Source organism: Anser anser (assembly GCF_964211835.1).
Source record: "Anser anser genome assembly, chromosome: 3".
NCBI classification, from domain to species: domain Eukaryota; kingdom Metazoa; phylum Chordata; class Aves; order Anseriformes; family Anatidae; genus Anser; species Anser anser.
This window is the reverse complement of record NC_139722.1, coordinates 65,737,679-65,752,347: the sequence shown is the minus strand read 5'-3', so window position 1 is coordinate 65,752,347 and position 14,669 is coordinate 65,737,679. Positions and strand designations below refer to the sequence as shown.

Here is a 14,669-nt window from a genome sequence, read left to right as displayed (position 1 = left end):
CTCAGAAATAGGTCTGCACGCGTTGCTGGAAGTAAGGGCAAGGCAGAACTGAATGACAGAGGTCCCCTATCCCTCCTAGATGCTTAACAGACAGAAATATTCAGACACACTTTTACCAGACACGTGCTAAAAAATAGATGCTCCTTGTCGCAGAAGTCCTGCTGGGACTGTCAGCAGGGGTGCTGCAGCTGCCACGGAGCCTCGGAAGAAATCTGTGAAACCTTTCTGTGACTCTTGGAAATGCTCAAGAGGACACTGTGCAAGATGGCAATATTTTCCTAAGGATGTAAATCAACCCATGGAATTTAGTAGGGAAATGACATATGTGCTTTAACACCTAATGGGACTCTTAATTAACAAAAAATCAGTTACAGCAGTAACTAAACAATCAGTGTTAAATACACAGGTCTGTAGAGTAACTGGTTTTGATTCATCTAACTAAGTTTTATCCCTAAACAAGTCTACAGAAGGGTGTACCTACAGAAGCACAGAAATTTTGACCCTCCAGAGGACTTGAAAGGTCACTCCCAACACCTCCATCCCCACAAAACCAGAGTAGCTTTCCTTTTTCCCTTCTGGATGCATCTCTGTGTAACCAAAAGTGAATTTTGTACTCTGGATATCTGCCAAGCAGAACCGAGCTAAGACCAGCTGTCTGCTTCACACAGACATATCTGGGCCAATAGTCCACGGGACAGATCTGATGTGGTTATGCAAAGAGTGGCTCGCAGGGTGAATTCAGCAGCGGATGTAGCCGTAACATGCTATGACACAGCCTCAGCCCCGGCAGATATGAAGCAGAGCATCCTCCAGAGGAAGCAGCAGAGAGACCACAGTTCCACACGCCTCCTTCCCTGCTAAATCCACTGCTGAAATATTCCCAGCCCTTTGAAACCCAGCTCTAGCCCCTCTGCTTCATTAGAGGAAAAGACTGGTACCCAGAACACTGTATCTCAAATTGCCTGTGCCAGTGAATCAGCAGAGCTCACACCTGCATTTTACAAATGATGAGTTTTCATGATGACCCTGTAAGTAAGTCCTGTTGTCATTAAGTCCCTGTCCCTGATGGCTAAACTGCAGTAGGGAAGTGAAGTGCCCGGGCTGGAGGGAGTCAGTAACAGACCCTGAAAGGTACAGGGAGAGCAGAGGTGGATTTCTCCTGGCTTCTTTTGAGCTCTTCAGCTGAATTAATCTCTTATTGTTTGGACACGTACACATAGTTCTAATTAAGAAATATTTTATTTGAGAATGTTTATAACATATTGTTATATATTATTGTATTATTACATAACATCACTTCTATAAAAACAGAGTAGCATTTTAAAATTGGAGTGTTCTCCTTTTCAGGCAGTTTATTTTTTAAACTTCACTCATCTTCAGCAACGAAAATCTCACCACCCAATGTAACTTTATCAGATAATCCATTTCCAGCCTGTCCAGTCCTTGGAGACTCAAGAACTAGCTGGCACTTGCAAAGTGTGTGCCTACATTTGCTTGCAGACATTAAACCGTTGCCATTAGTTTTGCAAAAAAATATATATATATATATACAAAAACATTTCTCCGAATCTTGGCTATTCCACCCCCTTTCTTTTTAAATAGTCTAAGCATAAGTTGATTTGGCGGGGCATCTTTATGCTACAAAATCTCAGGTCTCCGGGTAGTCAAAGAGCAGACGGCACCTGCTGCCCTTTAGCAGTGAGCAGCTGCCCACACTGCAGCCCCCTCTGCACATCCCACCTCGCGATTGTGATGCAAGATGGAACCTTTACCTGGCAAGTGTCTCATCTTTTCCATGCATAACAGCTACAAGCTTCTCTTTTTTTTTTTTTTCTTCATCTTCTTTAAGGGAAAAAAAAAAAAAAAAAGAGAGAGTAGCTCCTCTAAAAGGAAAGAGGAAGGCAGAAATTTCACAGAATCTCAGTCCTGCCCCATGATGCTGCTTCCTGCCTGTGAATTTCCACCTGCTGTGGCGCGCTATATAAGGCAGCACGCGTGGGGTAGAACTGTTTAGTCGCCTCCGTCTGTCCAAGGGATTAGTAGCAGCGGGGAGCGATGCTGTCTCTCCTTTCCTCGGCAGTTCGCGGGAGGTGAAGGAGCTCTGGCGGGACTCGCTCCTTGGGTAAGTAAAGCCCGGGGATAAACGCGTGGTGTCGGGGTGAAGCTGGTGGGGTGCTCCAGACGCAGCTGTACAGAGACACACACAAAAATATGGGTGGGGCAGAGGCACCCACCACGAAGTGCGGCTCGTAGGCAGAGCTGCCTGGCTTGCTCAGCCTTGTGCTTGCACATTAACAACAACCTCACACAGCTGTCACTGCCTGATCGGTTTTTTGCATGGATTAAAAATGGAAAGTCACTTTTTTTTTTTGGATTTAATAAAGAGGTGCGCAGAGCTCAGGACTGGATGCCTTACAAAGAAGGGCTTTCAGCGAGTGCTGCTTTATGACTGACTTGGGTGGGATGTCTTGCTAGTTCGGGATCATACTGAATTGCCAGCCTGGCTTGCAGGGAAGAAAGGAAAGAAGGGTGCAGTTTTACAAAGCTCTTTGTCCCTTCCTTTTTCAATAAACAGGCAAACAAAAGGACCTAAGGAAACCAGAGCGTCCAGAGCGCCCCTGATTAAACTCCTAATGAAAGTGTTAAGCAGCTGTAATACTGTGAGTGTCTTTATTTTTTCAGCTCTGTCAACAGAGTGACTTTGAAAAGCCCTGATTCTAAGCTGTAGCATTAAATTACTCACGCACGGTCTTTGTTTTCTTGCCTAGTCAAAGACACTAAATGCTGGCAACATGGAGAGTTTGATCGAGTGCCCGTCAGAGGTAAGCAGCCTCTCCAGTCCCCCAGGTCTCCTCCAAAGGGGTGGCCCCTGGGGGAGCGCGGTGGGCACGGGGCAGGGAGGAGAGCAGGCAGAGCTCTTTGAAGGTGGATGTGTGCAGAAGAGCTCTGGGCTCCCAGGCAGTTTTGGGCAGGATCCCGGCAGGCTCTGAAGCCACCGAGGCAGCAGCCCCCTCCTCACTGGAGGAGCTGGGGAGGAGATGTCCAGCAGCAGGGGGAGGATGGAGAAGGGTGGGCTGTCCAGCTTGTTTCCAGCTTCTCTGGGTCAAACAGCAGCCTGAAAGAGCACTGGGGATGTGAGTGGCTGGGCAGGTCCGGAGGGGCTGGCTGCAGCATCAGCCCTTGCCACCACCACCACGGTTGGGCAGTGAGGCAGTGTCACAGCTGGGCCCAGGGGTCGTTCAGCAGGTGTCTGGCTTGCTCTGGTCGCTCCCTGGAGCCTCTCATGTTTTTCTGTGCGGCTGCAGCAGCTCGCTCACGGCCCTCGTGTAACCCCGGCGTGCTTCTTGCAGGCTGATGCCAAGAAATGCCCCCTGTTGGGACCAGCAGACACCGAGGATGGACTTTGCCACTTGGCTGGTGAGTTTTAAAAACAGAGGAACTGCTTTCTTATACAAAATGCTTGCAAGCTGGTGCTTCTGCAGAACTCTCCCGCTCCACCTCCCCCGGCACAGCTCAAGCCCTCAGCGCTGTCCAGGGGCGGCTCAGCCCCAGCGTGCCGCCGCGTGTGGGCGACCTCTCTCCCTTATGCTCCATGGCAGATGGCAGTGCTGGGTGCCAGCGTATCCCTATTCTGTGCTCCTCGGAGCCAAGTCTAATTGTGTTCGGCAGCATCAGAAAGGAAACGTGCTGCTTTCTGCCACGAGCATCGCCGCTGGGGTGTGGGCCTGCCGGTGAGCGCCGCTACCAGCGGTTACGCTCCAGGGCAAATAAACCCTCCTGGCAGCAGCGACCGCCTGCGCTTGTTTTCTCTCACCCTGCAAAACCTCAGCACCTGCAAAACAATCTGGAGGAGACCATTAGCAGGGCGGGTCTGGAACAAGCTTGCATGCCACACCATTTCTCAGGAGTGTCAGAAGCAAGGGTTTTATATGACTCTAACATTGGGTTACTTTCTCACAGCCTTTAACCCTTGACTATCGAGGACTTGTGCTAAGCCACAAATACAAATCCTGAGAACTTGTATAATTTCATTTTGGAGTAGAAGGCAAGTTCTTTAGAGTAAATTTGCAGAGGACAATGCTTTTAGAAAACTTTCTAGCAGAAAGACTCTACTGATAGGAAAAAAGCACAGCTCTTACCAATGCAACTGTCACCTCCAAATTCCTAGCATGCCCTCCTCTTTAAGGTGCAGATGCAAAACCCATGCTATGAGATTTGTGACCCTGAAGCCAATGAGGCCCAACGGTGATGCTCCCATCCTCTGGAGCAAGTATCACCATCCAGTGGCTGGCTGGCAGGGGGCAAGCTCCAGCAGGGCCACTGTCATCGCAGCACTGCTACTCTGGAGCTGGCAGAGCAGGAGCCATGTGTTGCCATTGCAGACTGTGGAAGAGGCTGTAAAGCACAAGTCCCTAGTTCCACCCATGCCCTTATACTGGCCACGGTCATGTCTGCATAGTGAGAATTGTTGCCATTACAAGCTGCCCAAGTAACATATCTACCTAAGATAGTTATCACAGAAACCTCTGCAGTATCAAAAATCTCTATAAACATCAAATATTTGCTGTTATTGCTGTGCCTTTTATGTCCCCGTTCTCTAAGAGGAAATAGTGACTAGAGCGCCAAAAAAACCAACACCAAAAACAACAAAAAACCAACAGGAAAGGTGGTGTCCTTAGAGGGATGGTGACAGCCCCACAGTTTAGGCAGTGGTTTCCTTAGCAACAACTTGGTTGTCTTTCGGTTTAATTTGAGGTGTTGTTTTGACATACATCTCTGCTCTTCACGCTGCATCACACAGCGCTGCACACAGATGAAAGGCAGCATAATTGCATAGTTCTGTTTTTTTTAAAAAAAAAATGTTTTTTGTTTGTTTGTTTTCCTTTTGCTTGCAGCAGATGGAATGAAGAAAAGAAAGAAGGTGATATCGTGGCCGTTCGCTCTGAGACGAACCTCTACCAGTGGGGATTCCCCGGGGCAGCTGGAGTCTGGCCTCAAGATCGCTCTGTTTGGCCAGCCTCTGGCAATTATTTGTGGGGAAGATGACACGCTGCCCCAGCCTGTCCAGGTAGGCGATCCTGGTGGTACATTTATCATACTTCTGGCTTCCAGCGGGAGGTGGGATCCCCAGCACTTGTGCTGCAGTGCTCAGGAGATGAGTGATTTTGGTGTTTCCCCTCCATACACACTTCTGAGAAGCTCGGGGCCCATCCCAGATGTAGAAAGAGTTAGGTTTGTGGGCTTTGTCCACCCCATGCAACTTTCACTGGAAGTAACGTTGAGTGGAGACAACCCAGGACCAGGAATAGGTGAAGTAGATCTGCTGCTTAGTATAAACATCTGTGATTTTACAGAAGTCATGTAAATGAATGTCTCAGCATCATAAAAATCCAGAGATTTCTGTATTTTCCCAAAAACTTGTTCAGCTATGGACTGCCACCGATAAATAACTACAAACTATCCTCTAGTTAAAAAATGATCTTGTGACAGTTCTCCCACTGAGATGGTTTTTCCAATTTTCCAGGCTTCTAAGCAATATTTGCTAGGCATGCAGCCTGGCTTGGGAGGGAGGGAATTTGAGCCCAGGCTTGAGCCACCTCTTGTTTTCTTCTGGAAGGAAACAGGGATGACTCCACTGAAGTTAGTGGAGTTCACTGGTACAAAAAAAAGTATGGATTGGGAAAAAAAAAAAAAACCAGCTTATTACCAGTATAATCTGCTTGGAGACAGAACTAGATGTTGACTTGTGTAAAGCAGAGTGTACCTCCAACCAAAATTTTTCTTCTGCTTCTAAAGGAGTGTTCACCTGCTAAAGGACCTTTCTTCACTCACAGTAACAGTTCTTCCATCCCTGCCTGTTTCTTTCCTGCAGGATCTCCTCGCTATATTGTATATGAAAGGACCTTCCACTGAAGGGATATTCAGAAAAGCTGCCAATGAGAAAGCACGAAAGGAGTTGAAGGAGGACCTAAACAAAGGCGAGAACGTTGATTTGAAAAGCAAAACTGTGCATCTGCTGGCAGTGGTCTTGAAGGTGAGTTGCTCTGACTTTCTGCTGTGGGTGACATAGCTAATCTGCACAGGCACATGTTGCAATTTGGTTTAGGTGTGGCTCCAGGGTAAAAAACAGAGTGAAACCAAATGAAAAGTTTCAGACATGGGAAAGTTTGGCATTTCCCTTTTCTGCTGGCTTTTCAGCTCCACTTCTTCTGCCACTGATTTCCTGTATGCCCACAGGAAACTCATTTCATTCTCCTCCTCAGCAAGGAATAGTGAGATTTAGGGGTGAACAAAAAGCAGAAAAGAGCCAGGACCTCTTAGTGTATTGATGCAAGCGTACTCAGCATGTACTCATGAAGCCCGCTGCTCCCCAGTGCTGACGGTCACCTTAGGGAGCATCCAGCTCCTGCTCCTAGTGAGCCCAAGTTGCGGTGATGCTGTCTATGTGCACAGGGGAAAATGTCCAAAGCCTCATCTGTATCTCTGGGCCTTGCAGGACTTCCTCCGAAATATTCCCTCCAAGCTCCTGTCAGCCGACCTGTATGAGAAGTGGATGCTAGCGCTGGAGAAGCCAAGCAAGCAGGAAAAAATTGAAGAATTGAGAGAGTAAGTGTTGTAACCAGCATGTTTTTCAACCAGCCTCCTCTGGAAATTGAGCTTCATTTGAAATCCTGTGGTGCTGCTCAGCTGCCCTGTGAGGCTGGCTCAGAGGCCAAGTGGCACAGGGAGGCACTCTCACAGCAGCACCTCCTGAAGGCGTTTGGGCTCTCCATAGTTATCGAGCAGCCCGGCAGGAGGGACAGATGGCAGTGAACGTGGTCACCATGTAGGGGGACGGGCGCTGAGGAGAGCCGGCAGGCCTGCTGGCTGTGAGGTCGGGCACGTGGGGCCACCTCTGTGTTGTGCCCCTCAGACAGAGCTGAGGTGGAGGCTGGCCAGAGGGCTGTGAGAGCCGTGGCACAGCCGCAGGCCTTTCACGTGCCGTCGGGAAGCCTCTGGTGACACCTCCTGACGCCACCTCAGCTGCTCAGCGGCACGGACGCCGTGACGCTGCCCTTCAGTCGGGATCTTGCAGTGCGAGGCCTTGTAATTAACCGCATGCAGCTGCCGTTGGGGATTTCTCAATGGTGCTTCTGCTCAGCAGTGAAAGAAGCGCACGCGTTCCTCTTTCTGGAGGAAGCGTCGTCTGCCTGAGTTTAATTGAGACTTGCTCAAATAAAGAAGTAGCGGCCCCCGCACCACCGATTAACGTCGCATTGTGTTTGTGCTCGCTTAGGGTGGCTGACAAACTGCCCAGACCAAACCTCGTCTTGCTCAAGCATTTGCTCTCCGTGCTGCACCGCATCAGCCAAAACGCCGCCAGCAGCAGGATGGACTCCAACAACCTCGCCATCTGCGTTGGCCCAAACATGCTGGGCCCGGGGACGGACAGCACGCTGCCACTGGAGGTGCAGAAGGAGATGAACGACAAGGTATGTTGGGACAGATCTGAGCCGTGCACAGGGATCCCACTGCCAGTGCAAAAGCCACACAAAACAAAACCGCACCGCTGAGAGGCGGGGGTGCCCCGCGTGCCGGGTGCCTGTGGTGTGACAGGCCAGGCTTCCTCTCCTCTGAGCACAAGCAGAGGTTGCCCTGCAGTCCCTGCGCTGCACCACAGCTCCTGGGCACCTCACACCCAGAGAGCAAGGGGCACCCTGGGGGCATCACCACCCGCACGCCCTCTGGCTGATGGAGTTCGGCTTGTATCGGGGCAGGCCACGCTGGGTGCAGCATCAGGCCTCGTGCTGTAGTGTGGACTCGGTCTCTGACTAGGCAAGGATTTTGGCAGGTCAGCATCCTTCTCTGTGCTGCCTTTCATCTTACATTAGGCAGGAACAGGAAAAACTGTGCAGTATGTTTTCAGCCCCTTTGACTGAAATATGGTTTTCTGTGTGCAGGTGACGGTGTTGGTGGAGTTCCTCATAGACAACTGCTCAGAAATATTTGGGGAAGACATTGTCTGGCCCACGAGTGCCTTGACTGAGGAGTCAACGGAGCACACAGACAGCTCCACAGGTGAGAGAACAGACTGAGGGTTATGACAGACTGGTGCTGCTGCTCCAAATTCTTTAATTTTATGTGCGAATACATCTGTGGAAACACAGAGAGTTGCAGAGGGTTAAAGACACTGTTGGTCTGCACTTCCACAGGAATATTTTCCAGATAGTTCCCTTTTATTGTCCAATGACCAGTAAAAACTAACAGGTGCTTTGTCCCCACAGAACACCTATGTGCTGCTCATCAGAATGATTCCGCCTATGACAGCCCAGATCCTGAAGCTGAATGCAGCTCCTGTACCTGTGAGGTGGAACATCCCAAAGGGAGAAGCACTGGTGTGAGCAGAAGATACCCAACATGCATGTCTGCCAGTTCACTGACTAGCTGTAAAAATGACATCAGCACAATGGACAGGAGGTACTCAGAGCCAGACCTGTCCTTTCAGAACCGCTTTGAAAGCAGGATGAGGAAACAGAAGCTAAACAAAAGTGAGGACAATTTTCCAGTTCAGCAGAAACAGCAAGGGTTGGAGAATGAGGCTCTGGAAAAACAGCTTGCAATCCTACCTTCACAGTTATCAACAGAATCTCTACCCAAAACATCCTCCAGTTGCTCCCTGGAGAGCTCTGATGGCTCAGTCTTCACCAGTTCCCCAGTAGTTTCACCTTCTAGTCCCAAAAAAACCTTTTTAAATAGGCCTCAGTCCTTTTGCACCAAGCCCAATGAAGACTGCAGCACACCTCGGCGAGAGATCAAAAAGCACTCCATGTCATTCTCTTTTGCAAACCACAGGAAAACACTAACAAAACCCCTGAGTTGGGGGCCTGGAAAAAATATGGCTTTCCAGAGAGACAGTTTCACAAGGAAAGATCAATTCTCTTGCAGAATTGTCCAGGAAAACAGCCCTGAGGATGACAAACCATTGCCTGTGCCATGTCAGCAAAGGCCACGTTTCAGGTCAGCTGATGAAGTCTTCAGAGAGGTAGACCAGAGGAATCCTGGAAGACCACCCTCTTACGAAGAAGCTACTAGAAACTGCCTGGCCACTCATGTTCCCTCCTGTAATCTCACAGTTCAGACTATGAGATTAAAGGTTTCAAACCAGGACGCTTTGCTGCCCGATCCATGCAGCAGCTGTGCACAGGGCACAGCCTGTGCAGCTCCAGGGGATCTACCCAGTGACAGAGTTCCTGCAGTGAAGGACTCTGATGGAGAAACTGAAACTCTCAGTGTTACTGTTGGAATAAACTCCCGTGTGAGTTTACCTGTGACCCCTGGAGTGTACCGATTGAGAGCCATGTCTGAATCCTATCAAAAGAACAAACACGAGTACGTGGCTCGGAGGTGCAGCCAGCCAATTTTTGAGGTAGACCAGATCCAATATGCTAAGGAATCCTATGTTTAAAGAGCTTATCCCCCCTCTTTGCACTGTGCAGAGTAAATATTGTAAAAACAGATATCTTGCTCACCCTTTGTAAGATTTTACTTTCAAGGGACCAAGAATAAGCTAGCTCCATATGAACTTTTTTTTTCTTGGAGGCTCTTCTGAACTGTTTGTCAGTTTGACATGTCACATTCATCCACCGTAAGAGGTGGGGTGGGGGGAGACCTGTGTGTATTATTATGTAAAAATATGAGTAAATATGCTGTACATAACCTTTTGTGTTTGAAAACTAGTCTATAGTTGATAAACAGTGTTGTATTTGTATCCATAAAAGGACAATTAAAAGGTAGGCAGGTCCAAAACCTGCCCCACCTTCCTTTTCTTCTCTGTATGGTCACAGGCTCTATGCCATGTGTGTATGTCAGGCTGATGCAATGCTTTGCTGATTTTCTGCATTAAGAAGTGGGTTGGCAGTTACCCCAGCAGGGGAAGAGCTCTTCTGTCATCAAGGCCATTTCTACACTCTTCCCTGAAGCCCTATGTACCTGCTGCCATTCCTTCCTCCTGCTTGCTGGTCATGAGAACAATCCGACCACTAACCAGCATTAGTATTGTGTACTGAGCCTGGGTTTAGAGCCACCGAAGCCCTACAAGGTCATTACGGGCATGTATCAAGTAAGCCTCGTGTGGTCTGAGGTGCCTTTATTTGAAAGAAACTGGACGGCTAATCAGAAAGAAAGAACATCTCCAGTTTTGCTTTTATAAGAAAAAAGAAGAAGAAGAAGAAAGAAATCTTGTAAGGAAATATTCTAGATTCCAGCTTTAACTAATCAAAATTGCAGTTTATTTGTAAAATGAAAAAAAAAAAAAGAAAGAAAAAGAACATCTCCAGGTGTTGTCCTTATAACCTTGTAAAAATGACTAGAAGTGCAATGTGTTTTTACATGTAGGAACTTGTTTTGGTTAGCACTTACCTTTATGGCTCAGTAAAGCCTTGAACCAGGAGCAGGCAGACTTTTGTTTTTCTCCTGTGTAACTTCACTACAATAAAACACTTTTCTGCATGACCACCACGCTGTCCATTGTCTCCCTTTAAAACGCTCAGGCACTGCAGGTATTGTACCTACTTTTATGCTATTTCATGGCACTGCAGTTGTGTGTGAATGACATGACATATCTAAGTGGGAAGGAAAGAAACTGACCGGCAGTATCTCTGTTAGTGATGTTGTAAGAGACTGCAGCCTAGATTTTGGGAACAACAACTTCTGTCAGGAAAACAAGTTACACGGCCACATAGCAGCAGCTGTCAGTAAGAAGGAGAGGGAGTCACAAAGAGGTGATGCTGCTCTGAAAGTGGCTGGTTGGAAAACAGTGCACAAGCATCTCAAAGAGGGTATTTGCTGTGTGTATCTGTTCACAAGACAGAGAGAAAAGGGGAAGGGAGTCCCTGGTGTGACAGGAAAAATGATGCAAGAAGGGCCATATGGGTAGGCTGCAGCTAGAGAATATGCCATGTCACTCAGCCCTTGTAAGCAGTGGCACTCTGCTCCCAAGGAAGCCAAAAGACAGGGCTCTGCTGTAAGTTGCAAGAGGCATTTGTCATTTTCTGGAATCCACAGCTCTTGACTCACAAAATCACAGCATGGCTGAGGTTGGAAGGCACCTCTGGAGGCCGTCTGGTCCAACAACCCTTCTCAAGCAGGGCCACCTAGAGCTGCTTGCCCAGGGCTCTGTCCAGATGGCTTTTAAAGATCTCAGAGGATGGAGACTCCACAACTTCTCTGGGCAACCTGTTCCTGTGTTTGACCACTCTCAAAGCAAAAGAATGTTTCCTTGTGTTCAGATGGAATTTCTTGTGTTTTAATTTGTGCCAGTTGCCTCTTGTCCTGTGTCAAACGGGAATGCCAGCTTTGTTTTGTAAAATACACACACGTTTTGCTGTTGTGGCAGAATGGGCGTGAGAAAACAATCCACATCCAGTGGAAAGACTCAGAAGGCACTGAACAGAAAACACAAATTTCAAAATATACTTAAACAACAACACAGTTACTTCTTCAGTAGCTGACACATTCTTTTTGACTGTGAAGAAGAAAGGATTCCTGAGAAAATTAAGGATCCCAGAAAGAGGAACTCCTTTCTGGCCCTATAACCACACCAGAAAACCCAGAATAAGCACAGACACTTCACCAGAGAAGAGGAACATATCCCTTTAGGTCCAAGGAGGTGTCCTAAGACAGACATGACAATCATACTCAGAAAGCTTACCTGGGCTCTAAATACTCGATACACAAGGGACTAAATCTTTCAGTTTCTGGGTAAGAAAGTCCATTCAGAACTTGTTTTAGGGCACTTCAACAGAGGGAAAAAAAGGAAGGTGAACATATCAGAGAGGAACTCTACACCTTGTTAACAAACAAGGGTAAAGTAAAGGAGTTTTATAAAAGACTAGCCCAGTCCCCCTCACCTTGCTCTTGTATTTCTTCAAGTCCAGGAAATACCATATGATTAAATAAAATCTGAATGTAAACAGATCCCAAAAGAGTTGTATTCCCTCATTAGCAGACAACTTTGGTCTTCCTCCATCTCTGAAAACTTGCCTGTTCAATCAGCATTATTTTCATGTCATGTCCCTTCACACAAGTGATTTCTCCTCTATATAAGCACTTAGGATGCCTCAAAAGGCTAGGATGACACACAAAACAGAGCTTTGCTTTAGCACTTACTCATCTGCCTTCAGCTCAGAAATAGCTTTGTCTTGCTACCAGTCCACCCTACTACATTCAGGGATCCAGCCCAATGTTCCTGGCATCCAAGAGAGAGGCCCTTTAACTGCAACGTCTAACAAGTGAATTATCTCAGTGACTCTGCCAAAGCTGCCTTTGACTCCCTAGTCAGAAGGATTAAGTACCCCTTTACAGAAGGGTCAGTTGGAGCTGGATTTCAGCACAGGAGAGGAGTGATGACACTAAGGATCCTATTCTCCACACGTTACTCCATCATCGGTATTGCTTCAATTGCTTCACACACCTGATTTTCTAAATAGGTTTTGTGAAGACACTTCAAATATACAAGGTGTGTAAGACCAAAAGAGGGAAAAAAAAAAAACCGAAAAAACCCACTATATTAAAGCAGAAGATCCAAGGCTTTGGACTGTAAAACGATAATGAAATTAAGTATATTGGTGCAGCTTGAGTTCAGTTTCTCATGTTTGCATCCTGCTGCTGTTTTTAATCACATGCTGCACTCTGTTCTTCCCCACAGGATGCACCTGTTCCGGGGAGGAACCTGTTCTGGGGAGAAACCAATGTTGTGCAGCCAAGAAGAAAATTTTAAGCCTGGGATTCCCCAGAATGGTTTGCCCTGCAGGGCTTTGAACATAGGGGTATGTCTCATTCCTAGGATTTGAAAGAACCAACAGAAGAACAACGGAGTTCCTCATGGAGCAGCACACTGCTCTCCTTCCTTCCACACGTTGTGCACCACTGAGTTGCAAACTCTTTTTCTGGGCAACCTGAATGAGGACTGCTACTTAAAGCAGAAGTCCATTATCATCAACTCTATGGCCAAGCATTAGTGAAGGCTGAGAGAAAAAGCACGCCTGCAGGTTTCAGAAGCTTTTGGAGTGGGACTCAGCTGCAGAGTGCAGGCTCTTACTATCCTGTGTGCAAGCATTTATGTGAGCTCATGTCTCATCTTCTGCATAGCCTGCAATTGGTGACCCCTCTGGACTCCTGTGACTGAACTGAGCACAAGTGAAATTCTGTTGCCTGAAAGTAGGTATCTACAGTCATTGGGGTACCTTAGGGCACCTTGAGGGATGTTTTAAGACATCAAAAGTAGATGCAGCTCTGGATGTGGTGATACAAGATCCATAGTTTTCTTCTTTGGATGACCTTATGGAAATGGAGGACAAGACTACATTCCCTGCATTGACTGGTATCACTTGGAGTTCAACAGTTAATATTAGGGAAGGCAGGGCATTGTGTTTGTCACCCAGAACTCTGTTTCTTTTAGGACTAAACCACTCTGTAGGATGTGGCTGTGCTCCAAAATGCTGACACCTAAAATAAAGCCAAGAACTTCGGATTATTTTTTTTTTGTAATAAAATTCTCTCTCTTCAGCTTTTTGTCTAGAAATAGATCTTTATATTTTCCAGTAGCACTAAACTAAAATGGTTTAGGGATTCCTGCCTGGACTATGTATGATTTTAAAATGTTAAAAGATAATCACAAAATTGCTGCCTTGTAACTCAGTTACATATTGCAGGGAGTTCCGTGTGGTCCATTTTCACCATAATGTTCCCTTTTGAAATCCGCTATCAAGTGCCTTCAACTACAAGAAGTATCATGTGAGACAAAAAAACACCTAAGGAAAAATGATATCTGGTTTTTAGTCTGAGAACAGGAGTTCTTGTTTCTCTGCTGCCTGTTCTGTCTTTGGCGCTAATCCATCACAGGAGAGCGGTTGGTTCGCTGCAGTACCACACCAGCCCTACTTGTTCCCAGGTTGACTCATTCCTCACCCATACACCACAAGTCACAATTTCAGCTTCCCCTTGCACCCATGCAGATCTCTTGACTCAGGGAACAACATCATTGCCATACCGAGGCCCAGAGATTACACCGCTTAATTATCACAGGGGTGAGCTTTGAAGGAACAGGTAGGCAGCTCGGGATCCTGAATGACAGTCTACAGCAGATAAGAGAGTTATCAAGTTAAGGAGCTACTAATTTCCAGTGCCTCTTCTCAAAGACCTTTTAAGCTCAGGTGTTCCCTAAAAGAAGATATGATTATGGTGTCAGGAATCATCCCCTACCACCTGAATGTGTCCAGAGACACTTCTTCCCACAGGATTCATACAAATGGAACCCCATCCACTTCATAAAAAAAGGACAAAAATAAAAAAATAAAAATCCTGAGTGGCTCACTGCCAAAACTGTGACAATAACAGGATCTTTCTTCCCTGAAATCCATTAATTTATTCCCTCTCTCAGGAAAAGAGGGTGTTTTCAAGTGTCATTCTTACAGTTCTGCATTTTTATTCAGTGTAAGTCATGTTTCCAATAATGTGCACAAGTCATTTCACCTCCCTATTACAACATGATCCAGACAGCAGTCCGGCTTCTCCATTGCTTTGCAGATTCAGGGGACAGTGAGAGCTGCATGGAGCAGGCATGAAAAGCTGTTTTTTTTGGTCCACATTTCCTCCGCAAAGCAGAATATATTTGTCTCAGATGGAAAGCA

The 14,669-nt window shown here is 46.9% G+C and overlaps 1 protein-coding gene across 2 annotated transcripts; it reads left to right on the top strand.

The window, feature by feature from the left end:
- Window positions 1-1,972: 1,972 nt before the first annotated feature.
- Window positions 1,973-10,494, top strand: TAGAP (T cell activation RhoGTPase activating protein). Of its 2 annotated transcripts, none has more exons than XM_083830230.1 (10): window positions 1,973-2,122; window positions 2,576-2,660; window positions 2,769-2,822; window positions 3,351-3,417; window positions 4,899-5,068; window positions 5,873-6,034; window positions 6,497-6,606; window positions 7,277-7,472; window positions 7,941-8,058; window positions 8,265-10,494. In XM_083830230.1, the coding sequence occupies exons 2-10, from the start codon at window positions 2,634-2,636 to the stop codon at window positions 9,443-9,445; spliced, it is 2,085 nt and encodes a 694-aa protein (XP_083686356.1). In that variant the 5' UTR covers window positions 1,973-2,122; window positions 2,576-2,633; the 3' UTR covers window positions 9,446-10,494. The 2 variants fall into 2 exon arrangements, with proteins under 2 accessions (XP_083686356.1, XP_083686355.1); XM_083830229.1 differs by having other exon boundaries at window positions 4,896-5,068.
- The last annotated feature ends 4,175 nt before the right edge of the window (window positions 10,495-14,669 follow it).